General features: G+C 44.8%; 1 protein-coding gene across 1 annotated transcript; it reads left to right on the plus strand.

The window, feature by feature from the left end:
* Positions 1-694: 694 nt before the first annotated feature.
* Positions 695-3,598, plus strand: LOC308481657 (uncharacterized protein). Its single transcript, XM_081014291.1, has 2 exons — positions 695-1,693; positions 3,436-3,598. The coding sequence occupies exons 1-2, from the start codon at positions 846-848 to the stop codon at positions 3,515-3,517; spliced, it is 930 nt and encodes a 309-aa protein (XP_080870417.1). The 5' UTR covers positions 695-845; the 3' UTR covers positions 3,518-3,598.
* The last annotated feature ends 10,880 nt before the right edge of the window (positions 3,599-14,478 follow it).

A 14,478-nucleotide genomic window follows, 5' to 3' on the forward strand; every position in this document is an offset into this window, starting at 1 on the left:
GTTATTAATGTAATCTCCAAGGCACATGGACTGGCGACTGCTCTGTTAACTGTACAACCACAGTTAAAGGTTAGAAAGGGGTAGCAATGAAGATGTTCTCAGGCTACAGAGTAATTTAAAATGTAAGTACCATTGCTCTTTCATCCAAACTTTTGCCACTCAAAGGTCCTCTAACGGTCTTCAGAACGGTTCGCCCCACCTTGAAGTTTCCTTCAAATGTGGAAAGCTCCTTTTTTTGCTTTAAAATGCCTCAAATTATCACAACAGAAGCTGGAGTTCATAATAACTTAAATTAAGGAAGAGAGATGGCAAGAAACATTTTTTAATTAGAAACATTTTTTTTAAATGTTTAAATCCCCTGTGGTGAGTGCCTGAGGGCCCTGCTCTTGCCACTTACCATCTGGCCTGAGGATTACCTTTTGCAGTTTTTATTTGTATTGTTTTATTGTTTTCTGGGTTGTTTTATTTTTTGTTTTTATTGTTTTAAGGTTTTATTGTTTTAGGCTGCGAAAGAATAACATTAATTGCCATCAATGGAGGCTACCATGAGGCCTGGGATTGCTACCGTGGAGGGGCGAGGGAGGTATGGCGGTGGGGGCAGATGTTATAGGCGAAGGGGATCGAGATATGGATACGCTCGTACCCCTTCCAATCTGCTCCCCATCCCGAGGAATGAGGGTAGGGTGAGCAAGGATTACTCACCTCCGTCACTGGTGCTGTGCAATGCCAGGTCTATAGGCAATAAAACTGCCACCCTGCGAGATTTCTTTATCTCGCAGGGGGTCGACCTGGCTTGTGTGACGGAGACCTGGGTGCGCGAAGGGGCAACAGTTACCTTACGAGAGATGGCGCCCCCGGGTTTCTCCGTCCTCCACCAGTCGCGGACTGTGGGCCGGGGGGGAGGGGTGGCATTATTAATCCGGGAAGATTGTCCTTTCAGGGCTCTACCATCGCCATCGATCCCCGGCATTGAATGTGTTGGCCTAGTGTGGGGCTCCGAGGAGAGCTTGGCTGTCTGGCTGGTGTACCGGCCACCTAGCGCACCAGCAGCCGCCCTGTCAGGCCTATTGGAGGCGGTGGCCGGCTGGGCCTTGGAGTTCCCTAACCTATTGGTATTGGGGGACTTTAACATCCATGCTGATGCCACTCCCTCCTCACAGGCTCTGGACCTGGTGTCTTCCATGGCGACACTAGGGCTCTCCCAGTTTGTTTCTGGCCCCACACACCAAGCAGGCCACACGCTGGATTTGATCTTTGGCGTAGGTATAGATGTGATCATGTCTCCTTCGATGAAGGTGCCATGGTCTGATCACTACGCTCTGAAAGCCAGGATTGACTTTCCACCCCCACCCTGCTTAGGTGGCGAGCCGATTTGGGCTCGCCCGCAGAGGCTGATGGACCCTGATAGATTCCGTCAGGCCTTGCGGGACCTTTCTCCCCCTGGCGACTCATTGACTGAGCTTGTTGAGGGCTGGAATACCCAGCTCCTGGCAGCCATCGATGAGATCGCACCTAAGCGCCCTCTGCGACCCCGCAGAAACCGGGCTCCCTGGTTTACCAAGGAGCTCCGGAAAATGAAGCGGGACCTCAGACGGCTAGAGCGAGTATGGCGGGGTGCCCGTGACGGAGCCTCAAGAACATCTTATAGGGCTTTTATGAAAACCTACGAGATGGCGGTGAAGGCTGCTAAGAAGTCATACTTCTTGGCCTCCATTGCATCCGCTAGCTCTCACCCGGCGCAATTATTTAGTATAATCAGGTCTTTAACATCCCTTGAGGGACAGCCAAATTTAAATAACAATTTGACACACAGCTGTGAGGCATTTGCGAGCTTTATTGCGGAGAAGGTCTTGTTGCTCCGCCATGACCTCCCGGCCAATTTGGATACAATAAAGGAACTGGAGGCCCCTCGACTGTCCTCGGGTCCAGTATTGGACCACTTCGACTGGATATCCCCAGCCGATGTGGACAGACTCCTCCGAGCTGGAAAGCCCACCACCTGTCCTCTCGACCCATGCCCGTCTTGGCTGATTAGAGCATGTCCAGACGACGGGCCCTCCTGGGGGATATCATCAATTTGTCCCTTGGCACGGGGACATTCCCAGGGGAACTGAAGGAGGCAGTGGTGCGCCCGCTCTTAAAGAAAACATCATTAGATCCTTTAGATCTATCCAATTACCGCCCGGTTTCGAATCTTCCATTCCTGGGTAAGGTGATTGAGAGAGCGGTTGCTGAACAGCTTGGTGGTTTTCTGGATGAAACATCGGCTCTGGATCCATTCCAGTCCGGCTTCCGCGCTGGTCATGGGACCGAGACGGCTCTGGTTGCCCTAACAGATGATCTTCGTAGACAGCTGGATCGAGGCGGGTCGGGGCTGCTGATTCTTCTAGATCTGTCAGCAGCTTTCGACATGGTCGATCACGAACTTCTGGACCACTGCCTTGCCAACGTGGGGATCCAGGGCACAGTCCTTCAATGGCTGCGCTCGTTTCTCTCTGGTCGGGGACAGAGGGTGGCGCTTGGGGGGGAATTGTCATCGCGCCACCCCTTGGTGTGCGGAGTACCTCAGGGTGCGATACTCTCCCCGATGCTTTTCAACATCTATATGCGCCCCCTCGCCCAGCTTGTCCGGAGTTTTGGGCTGGGTTGCCATCAGTATGCCGATGACACCCAACTCTATCTGTTGATGGATGGCCATCCTGACTCGGCCCCAGACACACTGACCAGATGTTTGGAAGCTGTGGCTGGATGGTTACGTGGGAGCCGGTTGAAGCTAAATCCTTCGAAGACAGAGGTCCTGTGGCTGGGACGGGGCGATATGGGATTGGGGGGGGGGCAACTCCCATCTCTTGTGGGGGCGCAATTAGTGCCAGCACCGTCCGTTAAGAGTTTGGGTGTAATCTTCGACATCTCCCTTTCCATGGAGGCGCAGATTGCAGCTATAACAAAGGCAGCATTTTTCCAACTCCGCCAAGCTAAGCAGTTGGCTCCTTACCTCTCTCGCCCTGACCTAGCCACTGTGATCCACGCGACGGTCACCTCCAGACTGGATTATTGTAACTCGCTCTACGTGGGGCTGCCCTTGAGACTGACCCAGAAACTCTAGCGGGTGCAGAATGCCGCGGCGAGGCTCCTTACGGGGTCCTCGCTGCGAGATCACATTCACCCGGTGCTATACCAGCTGCACTGGCTCCCGGTGGAGTACAGGATCAGGTTTAAGGTGCTGGTTTTAACCTTTAAAGCCCTATACGGCCTAGGACCCTCATACCTATGGGACCGCCTCTCCTGGTATGCCCCACAGAGAAACTTACGGTCTTCGACTAAAAACATCTTGAAGGTCCCAGGCCACAGAGAAGTTAGGCTGGCCTCAACTAGAGCCAGGGCTTTTTCGGCTGTGGCTCCGATCTGGTGGAACACTCTGTCACAAGAGACCAGGGCCCTGCGGGACTTGACATCTTTCCGCAGGGCCTGCAAGACAGAGCTGTTCCACCAGGCCTTTGGCCAGGGCACAGCCTGACTCCCTCCCTCGGCAATCTTCGCGGAGCTCTGGCCCAATGGTTGCCAGTGGCTTGAATTAATTAATTTTATAATGAATGATTTTAGACTGTTGTTTATGCTGTACCTTTGTACTGTTTTATTGTTGTTAGCCGCCCTGAGCCCGGCTTCGGCTGGGGAGGGCGGGATATAAATAAAATTTATTATTATTATTATTATTAAAAAAACAATGCACATCTTATTGAACATACATTTATGATGCAAGTTGTCTTTTACAGTATGGCAACATACTGAATCGCTTAATTTGGTGAACAAAGGACAAGGAGCTGGTGCCAAAATGCTGAAGTAATGTGTGGTGAGATGGAACAAACATTTCACCTGCAGAATGAAATAGGCGTGTGTTGTGGGAAACAAGAATCAGAATTGTGAAATGGTTAGAATGTTGGACTTAGACTAGAAAGACTTGGATTCCAATCCTGGTGTGAACCTGAAACTCACTTGGTGACCTTGGGCTAGTCATACTACCCCAACAGAGTTGCTGTGATTGTAAAGGGAAAAGTCATAGAAGTTGCCTTGAGCAATTTGGACACAGGACAGGATAAAAAAAATATGTAACAATGCAAAAATCAGCAGGAATGGAGCGCATCTAATCTAACCAAGGTTGCCTGTATTTAATAGACCATTGGTCCATAAAGTTCAGTATTGTCTATGCTGACAGGCAACAGCTCTCCAGCATTTTGGAGAGGAACCCTTTCCCTGCCCTACCTGGAGATACTGGGGATTGAACCTGGGACATTCTGCATGCAAAACAGATGCTCATCTGCTGAGTTATGTTCCTTCCCTATTTTATTACACATGTTTAAAAACAACAAGCATGCAATCATTCATTAACTCCATAGAAAGTATGTGGGATGGTACATCAGTCTCATATCCCAGTGTCAGTTCCTTGTGTATTTCTACACCTCTCTTAATTTAGGATCACTTGCAGGCGCCTGTAGGATTGCAGAGATAAATGGCTTTGCATGCAAATGAAAGGAATAAATCATCTCTTCCCACATGCCATTTTATTGATGGGAGTTTTGGGCTTTACTTATACAAGTGGAAATTACTTGATGAGATGTTTGCTCAGTGATTACCTCTGTATAATTTATAAGCACAATTTAAATAAATGCATTTCACGATTGTTTGCCAGTAGTAAAAATCTCCCTTTATGTGTAATTAAACCTGTGGACCTTCAGTTCTAAAGAAAGGAGCATGTGAATCGTTGTAGCGATTGATAGCCTGAAGATCAGAGCAAAGTTGATAAGGGGAATTCTTTCTTCCACTTTTGCACCTAACATGATTTTGAAAAATGGGACTCCTAATGCTTGGAAACCACAGAGATATTTAATGAGAGAGAGAGAGAGAGAGAGAGAGAGAGAGAGAGAGAGAGAGAGAGCGCAATAACTGGGAAGTAGAAGGACAGGAGAAATAGACAAATGATGTTAGGGTTTCTTATGGCTCAAGTTCCCAGAAGTTTTAAAGCAAAGGCTGTAATTTCCACAATTACAGTAAGCCATTTATATATCTTTAAAGAAAAACAAGAGGAAAGAGAGTATCTATCATTGCATTATTATAAGCTCTCTCATCTAATATGTTCCTGATAAATGAAGCAATTCACCATGAGGCTACAATGGGCAAGAGATTCAAATACAGAAAGCGCCATTGTCATTGTCCTGGCTTTCATCTCAAACTATAGGTTCCCAGAGAGCCTTTACTCTTTGAAGGGCAGGGGCAAGAAAATATCTCTATCAGTATGGTAGCTGCAGAAATGCATTCTCCTGCCTGCCACCCAACACACAGCCCATACACTCAAAGAGGCATTCATGGAAGCAATTATCAAAGTGAAGAGACATTGACCTACTGTTCCTTTACCATGTCACCAATATTCAGTCAACACTCTGAGCAGTTTAAAGAAAAATGTTTCTGACTGCAAGCCATGAAGATGATCATAGCATTCAAGGACCGATCTGTCATGTGCTGAGAGGTCTGAAGAGGGCAATATGTGACACAAGGACACACAGTGAATGGTCAGGTCAAGGATCATAAGCTATTAAAAGCAGCATTTGAAAGTCTTATGTAAGTAACCCAGATAGGAAAAGAGGGTTGAACTCTGTCATTCATTAATAAGGAATGAGAATTCAGAATAGGAATTTGACACTCAGCCACATAAATCCAGGCAAAACACACAAGTATGATGAACCAGCATGTTCTTTTAGGGAGTATGTCTTCTACTGAGAACATAGAAAGGAGGGCAACCCCGAGAGCAGCTGACACTGAAGCAACAATCTGTAGTGAGCATGCTCAGATGCAGCCAACCCACAAGGGCAATCACCACTGCAGCATCAACACGCAGTGAGTGCACTGAGATGCAGTTGGATCTTAGGGTTTGGCCAGCAAGGTCTGGCAGAGCACCATCCAAATCTGGCACAGAGTCAGTACAGAACTAGCCATACAGATAAAAGAATTTAATGGGCCATCAGGCTGTACAACTGCATACTCTGCAGCACACAGACTGAACCTAGTAGAGGGTATGGGGAGGGAGCCAGGCATACCCAATCTCCCATCCCTTCTGATTGGTCTTAATGCCATCTCAAAATGCTCTGCACTCAAAATGCTCATTGAGCAAGATGTCCTCCCAATGGAGCTCATTTGGCCAGAAGGCACCATAAAAAGCCACCAAGGCCACGGCAGGGAACAAAACAGTCTCCACCAACTGAAGCTCTCCACTCAAACTGGTAATAGGCAGCTACCTGTCCGAAGTGGCTGGTAGTGAGCAGGCCCATCCGTTATGATCCTTCAGGCATTCTCAATACCCTAACTTTGGGTGTGGAAGGTGGAAAGAAGCAGAAATGGGCCATAAAGCTGAACATTGTCCACAACTCTTCTGTCGCCACTCAAGGACACCAGAAATTGTAGGTTATACCCAATTGCGATGGACCATAAAGATGAAAGGACCTGAACACAAGAAAAACCTATTGAACTCATGGCAGCATTGATTATATGCTCACCTGGTGTTTGGCACAGTAGCAGTGGAGATGGTTGGTAGTGCAGCTAACCTGTAAAGGCCCACACACTACTGGAGAGGCAACTCCCCAAATTCACTTGCTCTAAGAGCAAGAGAGGACATCAGCAACATTATGCTGCTAAGTTGGGACAAGTTGGGCCAAAAGGAAACCTGAATGGCGTTACTTGCAATGTAATGTTATCATCAACTAGAAATATGGCATACAAATGGAAGAAGACATCTTCACCCTGGTATGGCTCCCCTTTATCACATACACAGCCCAAAATGATAATGACAAGAATCCACAAACAGCATACATGTCAATATGGCTAACCTGATTAAAAAACACCCACCCACCCCACTCACACATGAAAAAAAGTTCACCACAGCCAATCACAAACAAACAACCGCACCCTAGGCCAACCCAAACCCCTCTCACCACCAAAGGAACACAAGCGAATAGTAAAGAGAACCCACACAAGGAAGGCTGACACAAAACCCCACACATACATTAAGTAAAAGTGAAACATCACCACCCGACTCCAACCCCACTCACCATGGCCCCCTCCACCTCTTTCCCTCTTTTCTTCCTAATGTAACATTAATCTCTCAACAAATGAAACTGATCTGTAGAAATTTAACTTGAAAAAAGAGACATAGCACCTACTTTTGCAAGCCAAGAAATCTTTAATAAAAATACATTAAAACAACAACAACAACTAGAAATAGAGCATTGAGTGTGGTGGCACCAAGACTGTGGATTTTTTGCCCTCCGTGATTGCATCTGTTAGGTGTTTTAGGTGCTATCTTAAGATTTTGTAATTCCAGCAAAGCATCTCTTGAAGATGACCCATATTTCTGTGAACTTTTGTAAATATACTGTCTTTTTCTGTGTTTTTGATGCTGGTTTGTTTTATTTTGTATTGGTTTCAATTTTTTGTGTACTGCATGGATATAATTACAGTATGTGGTGCAAAAATATAATAAATAATAATTTACAGTTTTCTTTTCATTTTTTTCCAGTGAGGAAGTGAGTAATCACTCACCAAAGTTTCCAGCTTTACCAACTAAACTTTAATCAGAATTACTTAATTTATTCATTAAATCAATCTTTCACCTTAGATATCAAAAGCTCATTTTACCTTTTTTTGCTTTTCTTTCATGTTTTCTGATTTAATGTATACATAGAAACTATATCAAAGTAATCTTGCATTGTAATTTTTTTGAATAAAAAATTATGTACATTATCACAAATCACATTTTCCAGTGGTACTTACACTTATATAAAAATTCATGAATATACCATGAATGAGTTTCAATGAATACAAAATAAGGCCTGTGTGTATTTTGAAGAAGTTGATGAACTTGTCAGAAATATTGCAAAAATATTCATGTTGGGGAAATTTATAGTCTTTATAAGCGGTTCATAAATACTTAAAACCGGGTCTCCAATAAAGTAGCTGGGAAGTGCCAGGAAGAGGTATTGCATCGCCACTGTGGTGTAATCTGTGTACTATGGTCCTAAAGCTGCAATCCTGTGAACAGTTACATGAGATTGATCCCCATTGATCTCAGCTAGGCTTACATCAGAGTAAACATGCATAATATTGGTTGCATGAAGCTTTTTCAGGAGGATGCAATCTCCTCTCATCACACAGTACTTATTTATCCGGTCGAGTGTCTATGTCATACACGATGTTAAATAGGTGGCAAGTGGAGAAAGGACTTACGCCACAGTATACACAGTATATAAAACAAAACTTTAATTACAGAGGATGGGACTGAACCTCTACATGTGTAGATGTCACTAAATTAAAAATTGATAACTCAAACACTCTAATAACTAATTTCCCCCAAAACCCTAAAGTTGTGGTGAGTGACAGCCCATAGCAGAGGAATGGCCACCTGCTAAGCCTGGATGGTGGAAGGCTGATTTTTGTGTCTGTTTTGAAGGGAATATTGACTGTTTTGAAGGGAATATTGCTATGCCAGCACCAGGGCTGACAGTTTCCCCTCTTTTGGGGGGAACCTGCCAGGTGTATGAGGGCGAATTGGATCCTGTGGCTACCAGGCCTCCTATGATCCATCCAAAGCATGTCCTGACATACTCCCTTTCTATCCCTATTGGTAGTGACCAGGGATTGGGAGTAATTTGATTGTTTGTATTTAAAGGTGAACTTACCTAATTTGCACATTCCAAAACAATATGCAAAGTAAAAATGGGCCATCCTTCAACATTCACACAGTGTTGAATTTTGCAATGCCCTTCTTTAGCCAAGCAACGTGCACAAAAAAGCCATATACTAGTTTAAGTCTGCATATAAATGCATAGATTATACCGTGCATTATACAAGGAAAACTGCTTTGCAAAAATGTACATTGGCAAAAATGCATACAAAAAATGTGTCTATTAGGAGAAAGTCACACTGAAATGCTGATGAATTTTCATGAGAAATTGAAAGAAACCAAAACCGACAAGTTTGCCCATCGCTAGTCACTACGCACTGCCACTGGTACATTCTGTTGTCATATAGAGGAGCTCGTCTAGAGTGAGTGCTCATAAGTGGTGTCGCAACCACTGGGCTCCACAGTGCAGTGGTACTTGCACCATCTAGACTTTGGCCAGCTTTAGGACTGTGGCCTTGTGAAGTTTATGCATGCTTATCTATTACATAGGGAACAATGCTATGCACAAGAAGCTGATGTAAAGCAAACCAGTGTGAAGTTACAGCAGATCAAAATCCTGTTCAGCAGCATTGTTACTGCTGCTGCTCTGCCTAAACCTGGCAGTGAAAACAAGCCTTTAAATTAGTGTTCAATTTGGGTTGCCAAATCACGTCACCCATCTGAATGGGCTTAGGATGTTGCCTATATCCCTGGAAAGCCCACTTTTTGAGACTTACACTGACCTCAGCTCAGCTAGTTGAACCCAGGCTGAGCTGGGATAAGCAAGTTACACCAGCATATCTTTGACTCAGCTGCAGCTGGGGACTTAACCCTGGCTGAGCTATAGGAATCAGCCTACTGAGCTAGGGATCTGCTATATCCTAAGCTGCTCATCCCAGAGGATCTTGCTACGGGATTGCCCTCCTAAAGATCGATCAGCATAATGAACGTAAACGTCCTACAGTGCACTGCCAGCCACCATAAACTGGGATAGCTGGTAATAAAACAAGATAGAAATTGCACATTGGTTTTGGAAAGAGTAAAGTAAACAATTGCTTCATATGATGTTTATTCTGAGAGGCCAGAAGTTGTAGTATGACACACATTTCTGCCGCTAAGGTGATTGAAACATATTGGGATTTGTTTACCACATATGGTTTGCCTGAAGAGATCATTTTGGATAAAGAGCCTTTTGTTTGTTTGTGCAAAATTTCCCATTTTCCTCAAGGAAAAAAAAGCCAGTAAAATACACTCGATCAGGTACTTACTTACCAGCTTTAAATGGGCTCACAGAATGCTTCCACTAAGTGCTAAAAAGGCATTAGAGAATTTAAAAGAAGCGGAACCCAGAAACATACCACTTCCATTTTTATTTTAGCATAAAACCATATTGCTCTAGGCCACAGCACACACCATTGTCACTGAGTTATTTCTTTAAGCCTTAATGGCCTAGTCTTATAACAGCAGCAGCGCAGGGCCCTGGCAGCTCCCACTGATGGCTTCTGGGAATATTTTTTACCCTTGATCTCTACTACTGTGCAGCACTGAGCCAGCAATGATAGCAGTGCTAGTATTGTGGAAAGCCCCATTTGTGGTGCAGGTGGGCATGAAATGGGCTGTCAGGCAATGAAGGAGATGTAGATAAGACAGAGTAGTGTGGTCAATGTTTCACAACATAAGGTAGGGGTAAGGAACCTTCTTCGGTCCATCGCTATTGAGAAAGTGCAGAGGGCCAGGTCCATCTCAAGTGTCAGAAGTAGTGGTGGACAGCTGGAGGGGGAAGTGGAGGAAAGAAGAGGCGGCAAGTGTAGATTGTTTTTACATGGCAGGCAGCATAAAGGGACCTTCTCTGGAGCTGGTCAGGATGGTAGATTGCAGCATACAGGGGCAGGTAGAAGGTACCTTTGTAAATACGCCCTCACCTGTTACTTCATGGGGGTAGATGGGAATGCAGGGCAGTTGGTCCAGCAGTTTTTGAAAGTTGTAGGTTCTCTGTGGAGCACAGTGAAGGGGGCGGGGTCTATCACAGCCTTGTATTTTAAGGGGATCACATCTCCTGGTCCTAGCTTAAATGCATCCACTGGTCTCACCCAAACCTTGAAGAATTTGGTAGAACATGAGACCACAATTGTCCATGCATTGGATCTATATTTGCAATTGGGAAGGGTTCCTGATCATGAGTACAGTCCATAAATCTGTGGAGTTGTATGCATTTAGAGTCTTGTCTCATGTCCCACCCTACTCATGGAGGCCAGTCCAGTAGGTGTGATCTAGTTTCCTTCTACACAATGGATTCAACATACCATATCATACTTCAAATCATCATCTGAATACAGGACTCATGTGATGCACCTGTTCTTTCTCAGACTTTTTTAAAACTTACGTTACATAGCAGTTGTCAGGCTAATGAAGATGCATTCATTTATTTGTTCTTTGTTTTTTAATGCACACAATTATGCACACAATGGAACTGAAAATAAAATGCAGATTACTGAAGAGTGATCACGGGGAGTGGTTCTGTTTAGTCCTCAATGTTAAATACATCAAGTCTGAAGCAAGTTCCTTTGATTTCACTGCAGCAGACTTACAAGCAAATGGTGTTGGATTTAAGCCACAACCTCAGCTCCTGACAGATGGTTCCATATGAGTCTTAAAGGGAGAGGATTTCTATAAAAGTAATTGTTCTGGAAATTGAATTGTACAATTCACCACTCCTCTTTTGGTATTTCGAGGTATCGACTGGGATTTCCCTATTTTAAGAGCAAATGTACTCAACTAAAACAGTTGCCAATTCACATTCTGGATAAGATGGGAGCTTATCACATATTGGTTCTCAAACAGCGTATACTGGCATTCCTGGAGTCAATGAAGCTAAGCCAATTTATATTAGACTCCTCATTTTATATTGATATTTTATACAGTTTGAAAATGATCTAAACAGATTTTCAATGTATGCAGTAATTTCCCAGAGCATTCCACTTCTGGGCTGTATTAGAGCTCACAAAATTTAGAAGCCCCAGAATGCTAATACTTAAAATGAAAATATAATCTTAGCTCTTCCTAACAACCATGCTTATCAAGCAGATTCAGTGCCAAACATTAACTGATTCAAAAGCTTATTGTCACATTTTGCTTTGTGGTTTTATATTATTTTAAAGGGAAATAATAATTCTTTCAGAAGACTTTGGAGCTTGTAGCAATTTGGTGTTGATTGTAGTGGACAAAATTAATTATCTTGTGTCAGTCATATTCCTCTGTTTTCCTTTGGACCACATCAGCAATGCCAAGGGGGGGGCGGGCGTGTCATCTTGGGAGCCCAGGACCTCCATACACATTGGACAGGCTTGCGCCCCAGGGAGATAACTTTGGTGCTGCTAATGCAGTGGTTTGACTTAACCCAGAGGCGCAATCTGTCATTGTCTTTTGAGACAGACAGACAGATAATAATAATAATAATAATAATAATAATAATAATAATAATAATTTATTTATACCCCGCCCACCTGGCTGGGTTTCCCCAGCCACTCTGGGCAGCTTCCAACTGTGAGATTAAAATACAATAGAGTGTCAAACATTAAAAGCTTCCCTAAACAGGGCTGCCTTCAGAGGTCTTATAAAAGTCTGGTAGTTGTTTTTCTCTTTGACATCTGGTGGGAGGGTGTTCCACAGGGCGGGTGCCACTACCGAGAAGGCCCTCTGCCTGGTTCCCTGTAGCTTGGCTTCTCGCAGCGAGGGAACTGCCAGAAGGCCCTTGGTGCTGGACCTCAGTGTCTGGGCTGAATGACAGGGGTGGAGACACTCCTTCAGGTATACTGGACCGAGGCCATTTAGGGCTTTAAAGGTCAGCACCAACTTTGAATTCTGCTCGGAAACGTACTGGGAGCCAGTGTAGGTCTTTCAATACCGGTGTTATGTGGTCTCGATGGCGGCTCTCAGTCACCAGTCTAGCTGCCTCATTCAGGATTAGTTGTAGTTTCTGGGTCACCTTCAAAGGTAGCCCCACATAGAGCACATTGCAGTAGTCCAAGAAAGTGATAACTAGAGCATGCACCATTCTGGTGAGATAGTCCAAGGGCAGATAGGGTCTCAGCCTGCGTACCAGATGGAATTGATAAACAGCTGCCCTGGACACAGAATTGACCTGTGCCTCCATGGACAGCTGCAAGTCCAAAATGACTCCCAGGCTGCGCACCTGATCCTTCAGGGGCACAGTTAACCCATTCAGGACCAGGGAGTCCTCCACACCTGCCCGCTTCCCGTCCTCCCAAAATAGTACTTCTGTCTTATCAGGATTCACCCTCAATCTGTTAGCCGCCATCCATCCTCCAACCACCTCCAGACACTCACACAGGAAGGACCTTCACCACCTTCACTGGTTCTAATTTGACAGAGACGTAGAGCTGGGTATCATCTGGATATTGATGAACACATCCCAAACCCCCTGATGATCTCTCCCAGCGGCTGCATGTAGATGTTAAAAAGCATGGGGGAGAGGACAGAACCCTGAGGCACCTCACAAGTGAGAGCCCAGGGGTCTGAACACTCATCCCCCACCACCACTTTCTGAACACGGCTCAGGAGGAAGGAGCAGAACCACTGTATAACAGTGGCCCCAGCTCCCAGCCCCCTAGGCAGTCCAGAAGGAAGTTATGGTCAATGGTATCAAAAGCCGCTGAGAGATCCAGCAGAACTAAGAAACAGCTCTCACCTTTGTCCCTAGCCCACCGGAGATCATCAACCAGTGCCAACAAATTCTAAGCATGACTAAATCTGAATCCAATCCAGGGTACTGATCCTACTATTGCGTGCCGTGCGCTCTGGCCCTTCAATAAGCAATGCCAGGCTGATGGTTTGCAGTAATAGTAACTTTTTCAGTGATGGCCTTCTAGTTAAGGACACCCTCCTTCTGAATGAAATACATATGAGGTGGAATTCAATGTAGCAATAAGTGGAGTATCTGCAAGCAGAACAAGATTCATGCACACAATGTGATGTCCACCTCTTGTCTCCTCCTATGCACCCCCTAAACCTGTTCCAGAGCAGATTTTCGCCCCCTTTTTATTTATTTATTTTTTAAAATGGTCAAGTGCATAAAGCTGAATGCACACAAGTTAATTGTGTGTAAGCTGTGGGCTTACTGTACTCAAATGTATGAGCTGAGTATACAACTCTAACAATCTTCTTAATGCAATTGAAAACCAAACATGGCCGGGGTTTTATGCTTACTTTTTGAAACTAATTATCTGGTGATAACTGAGAATGATCTCGGCACCACCCACAGCTCAGCTAATTTCAGCGTTTTCCCCCACTATATTGTGAGGGATTTACAGGAAAGCAGCAGCACTTTGTCTTCTTGACAGCAAAGGTTAGGCTGACCATTAGAATAGCAGCCAAGAGATGTTCCAGGAACAACTTTAACATTTTCCCCTCTAAGACCAAGAGACAAAAAAACTCAGCACTGACTTGAAATGCATTCATTGCCTTGGATTTCTGTAGCATGCATGAGAGCAACTTCTTTAGTGACATTAATTTGGAAGGGACTCCAAATCTAGGAAAGAAATACACACAGAACACACTGTAGGTTCATTGAATCCTGACTGCTTAAATTCTTGCCAGACTGATCTTATGAATATGGCAAGGATGGTGTGGGGTCAGAAATTTGGTTCAATTTGCGTTTAATGTGAACCTACTTAGGTGCACTTTGGTCTGCAGCATCCAGTGATCTTATTGTCAGAGCTTGCAAAGCCAGGCACACAGTGCTTTGCACAGGG

The sequence above is a fragment of the Podarcis pityusensis genome, assembly GCF_964106645.2.
Source record: "Podarcis pityusensis genome assembly, chromosome: 7".
NCBI classification, from domain to species: Eukaryota; Metazoa; Chordata; class Lepidosauria; order Squamata; family Lacertidae; genus Podarcis; species Podarcis pityusensis.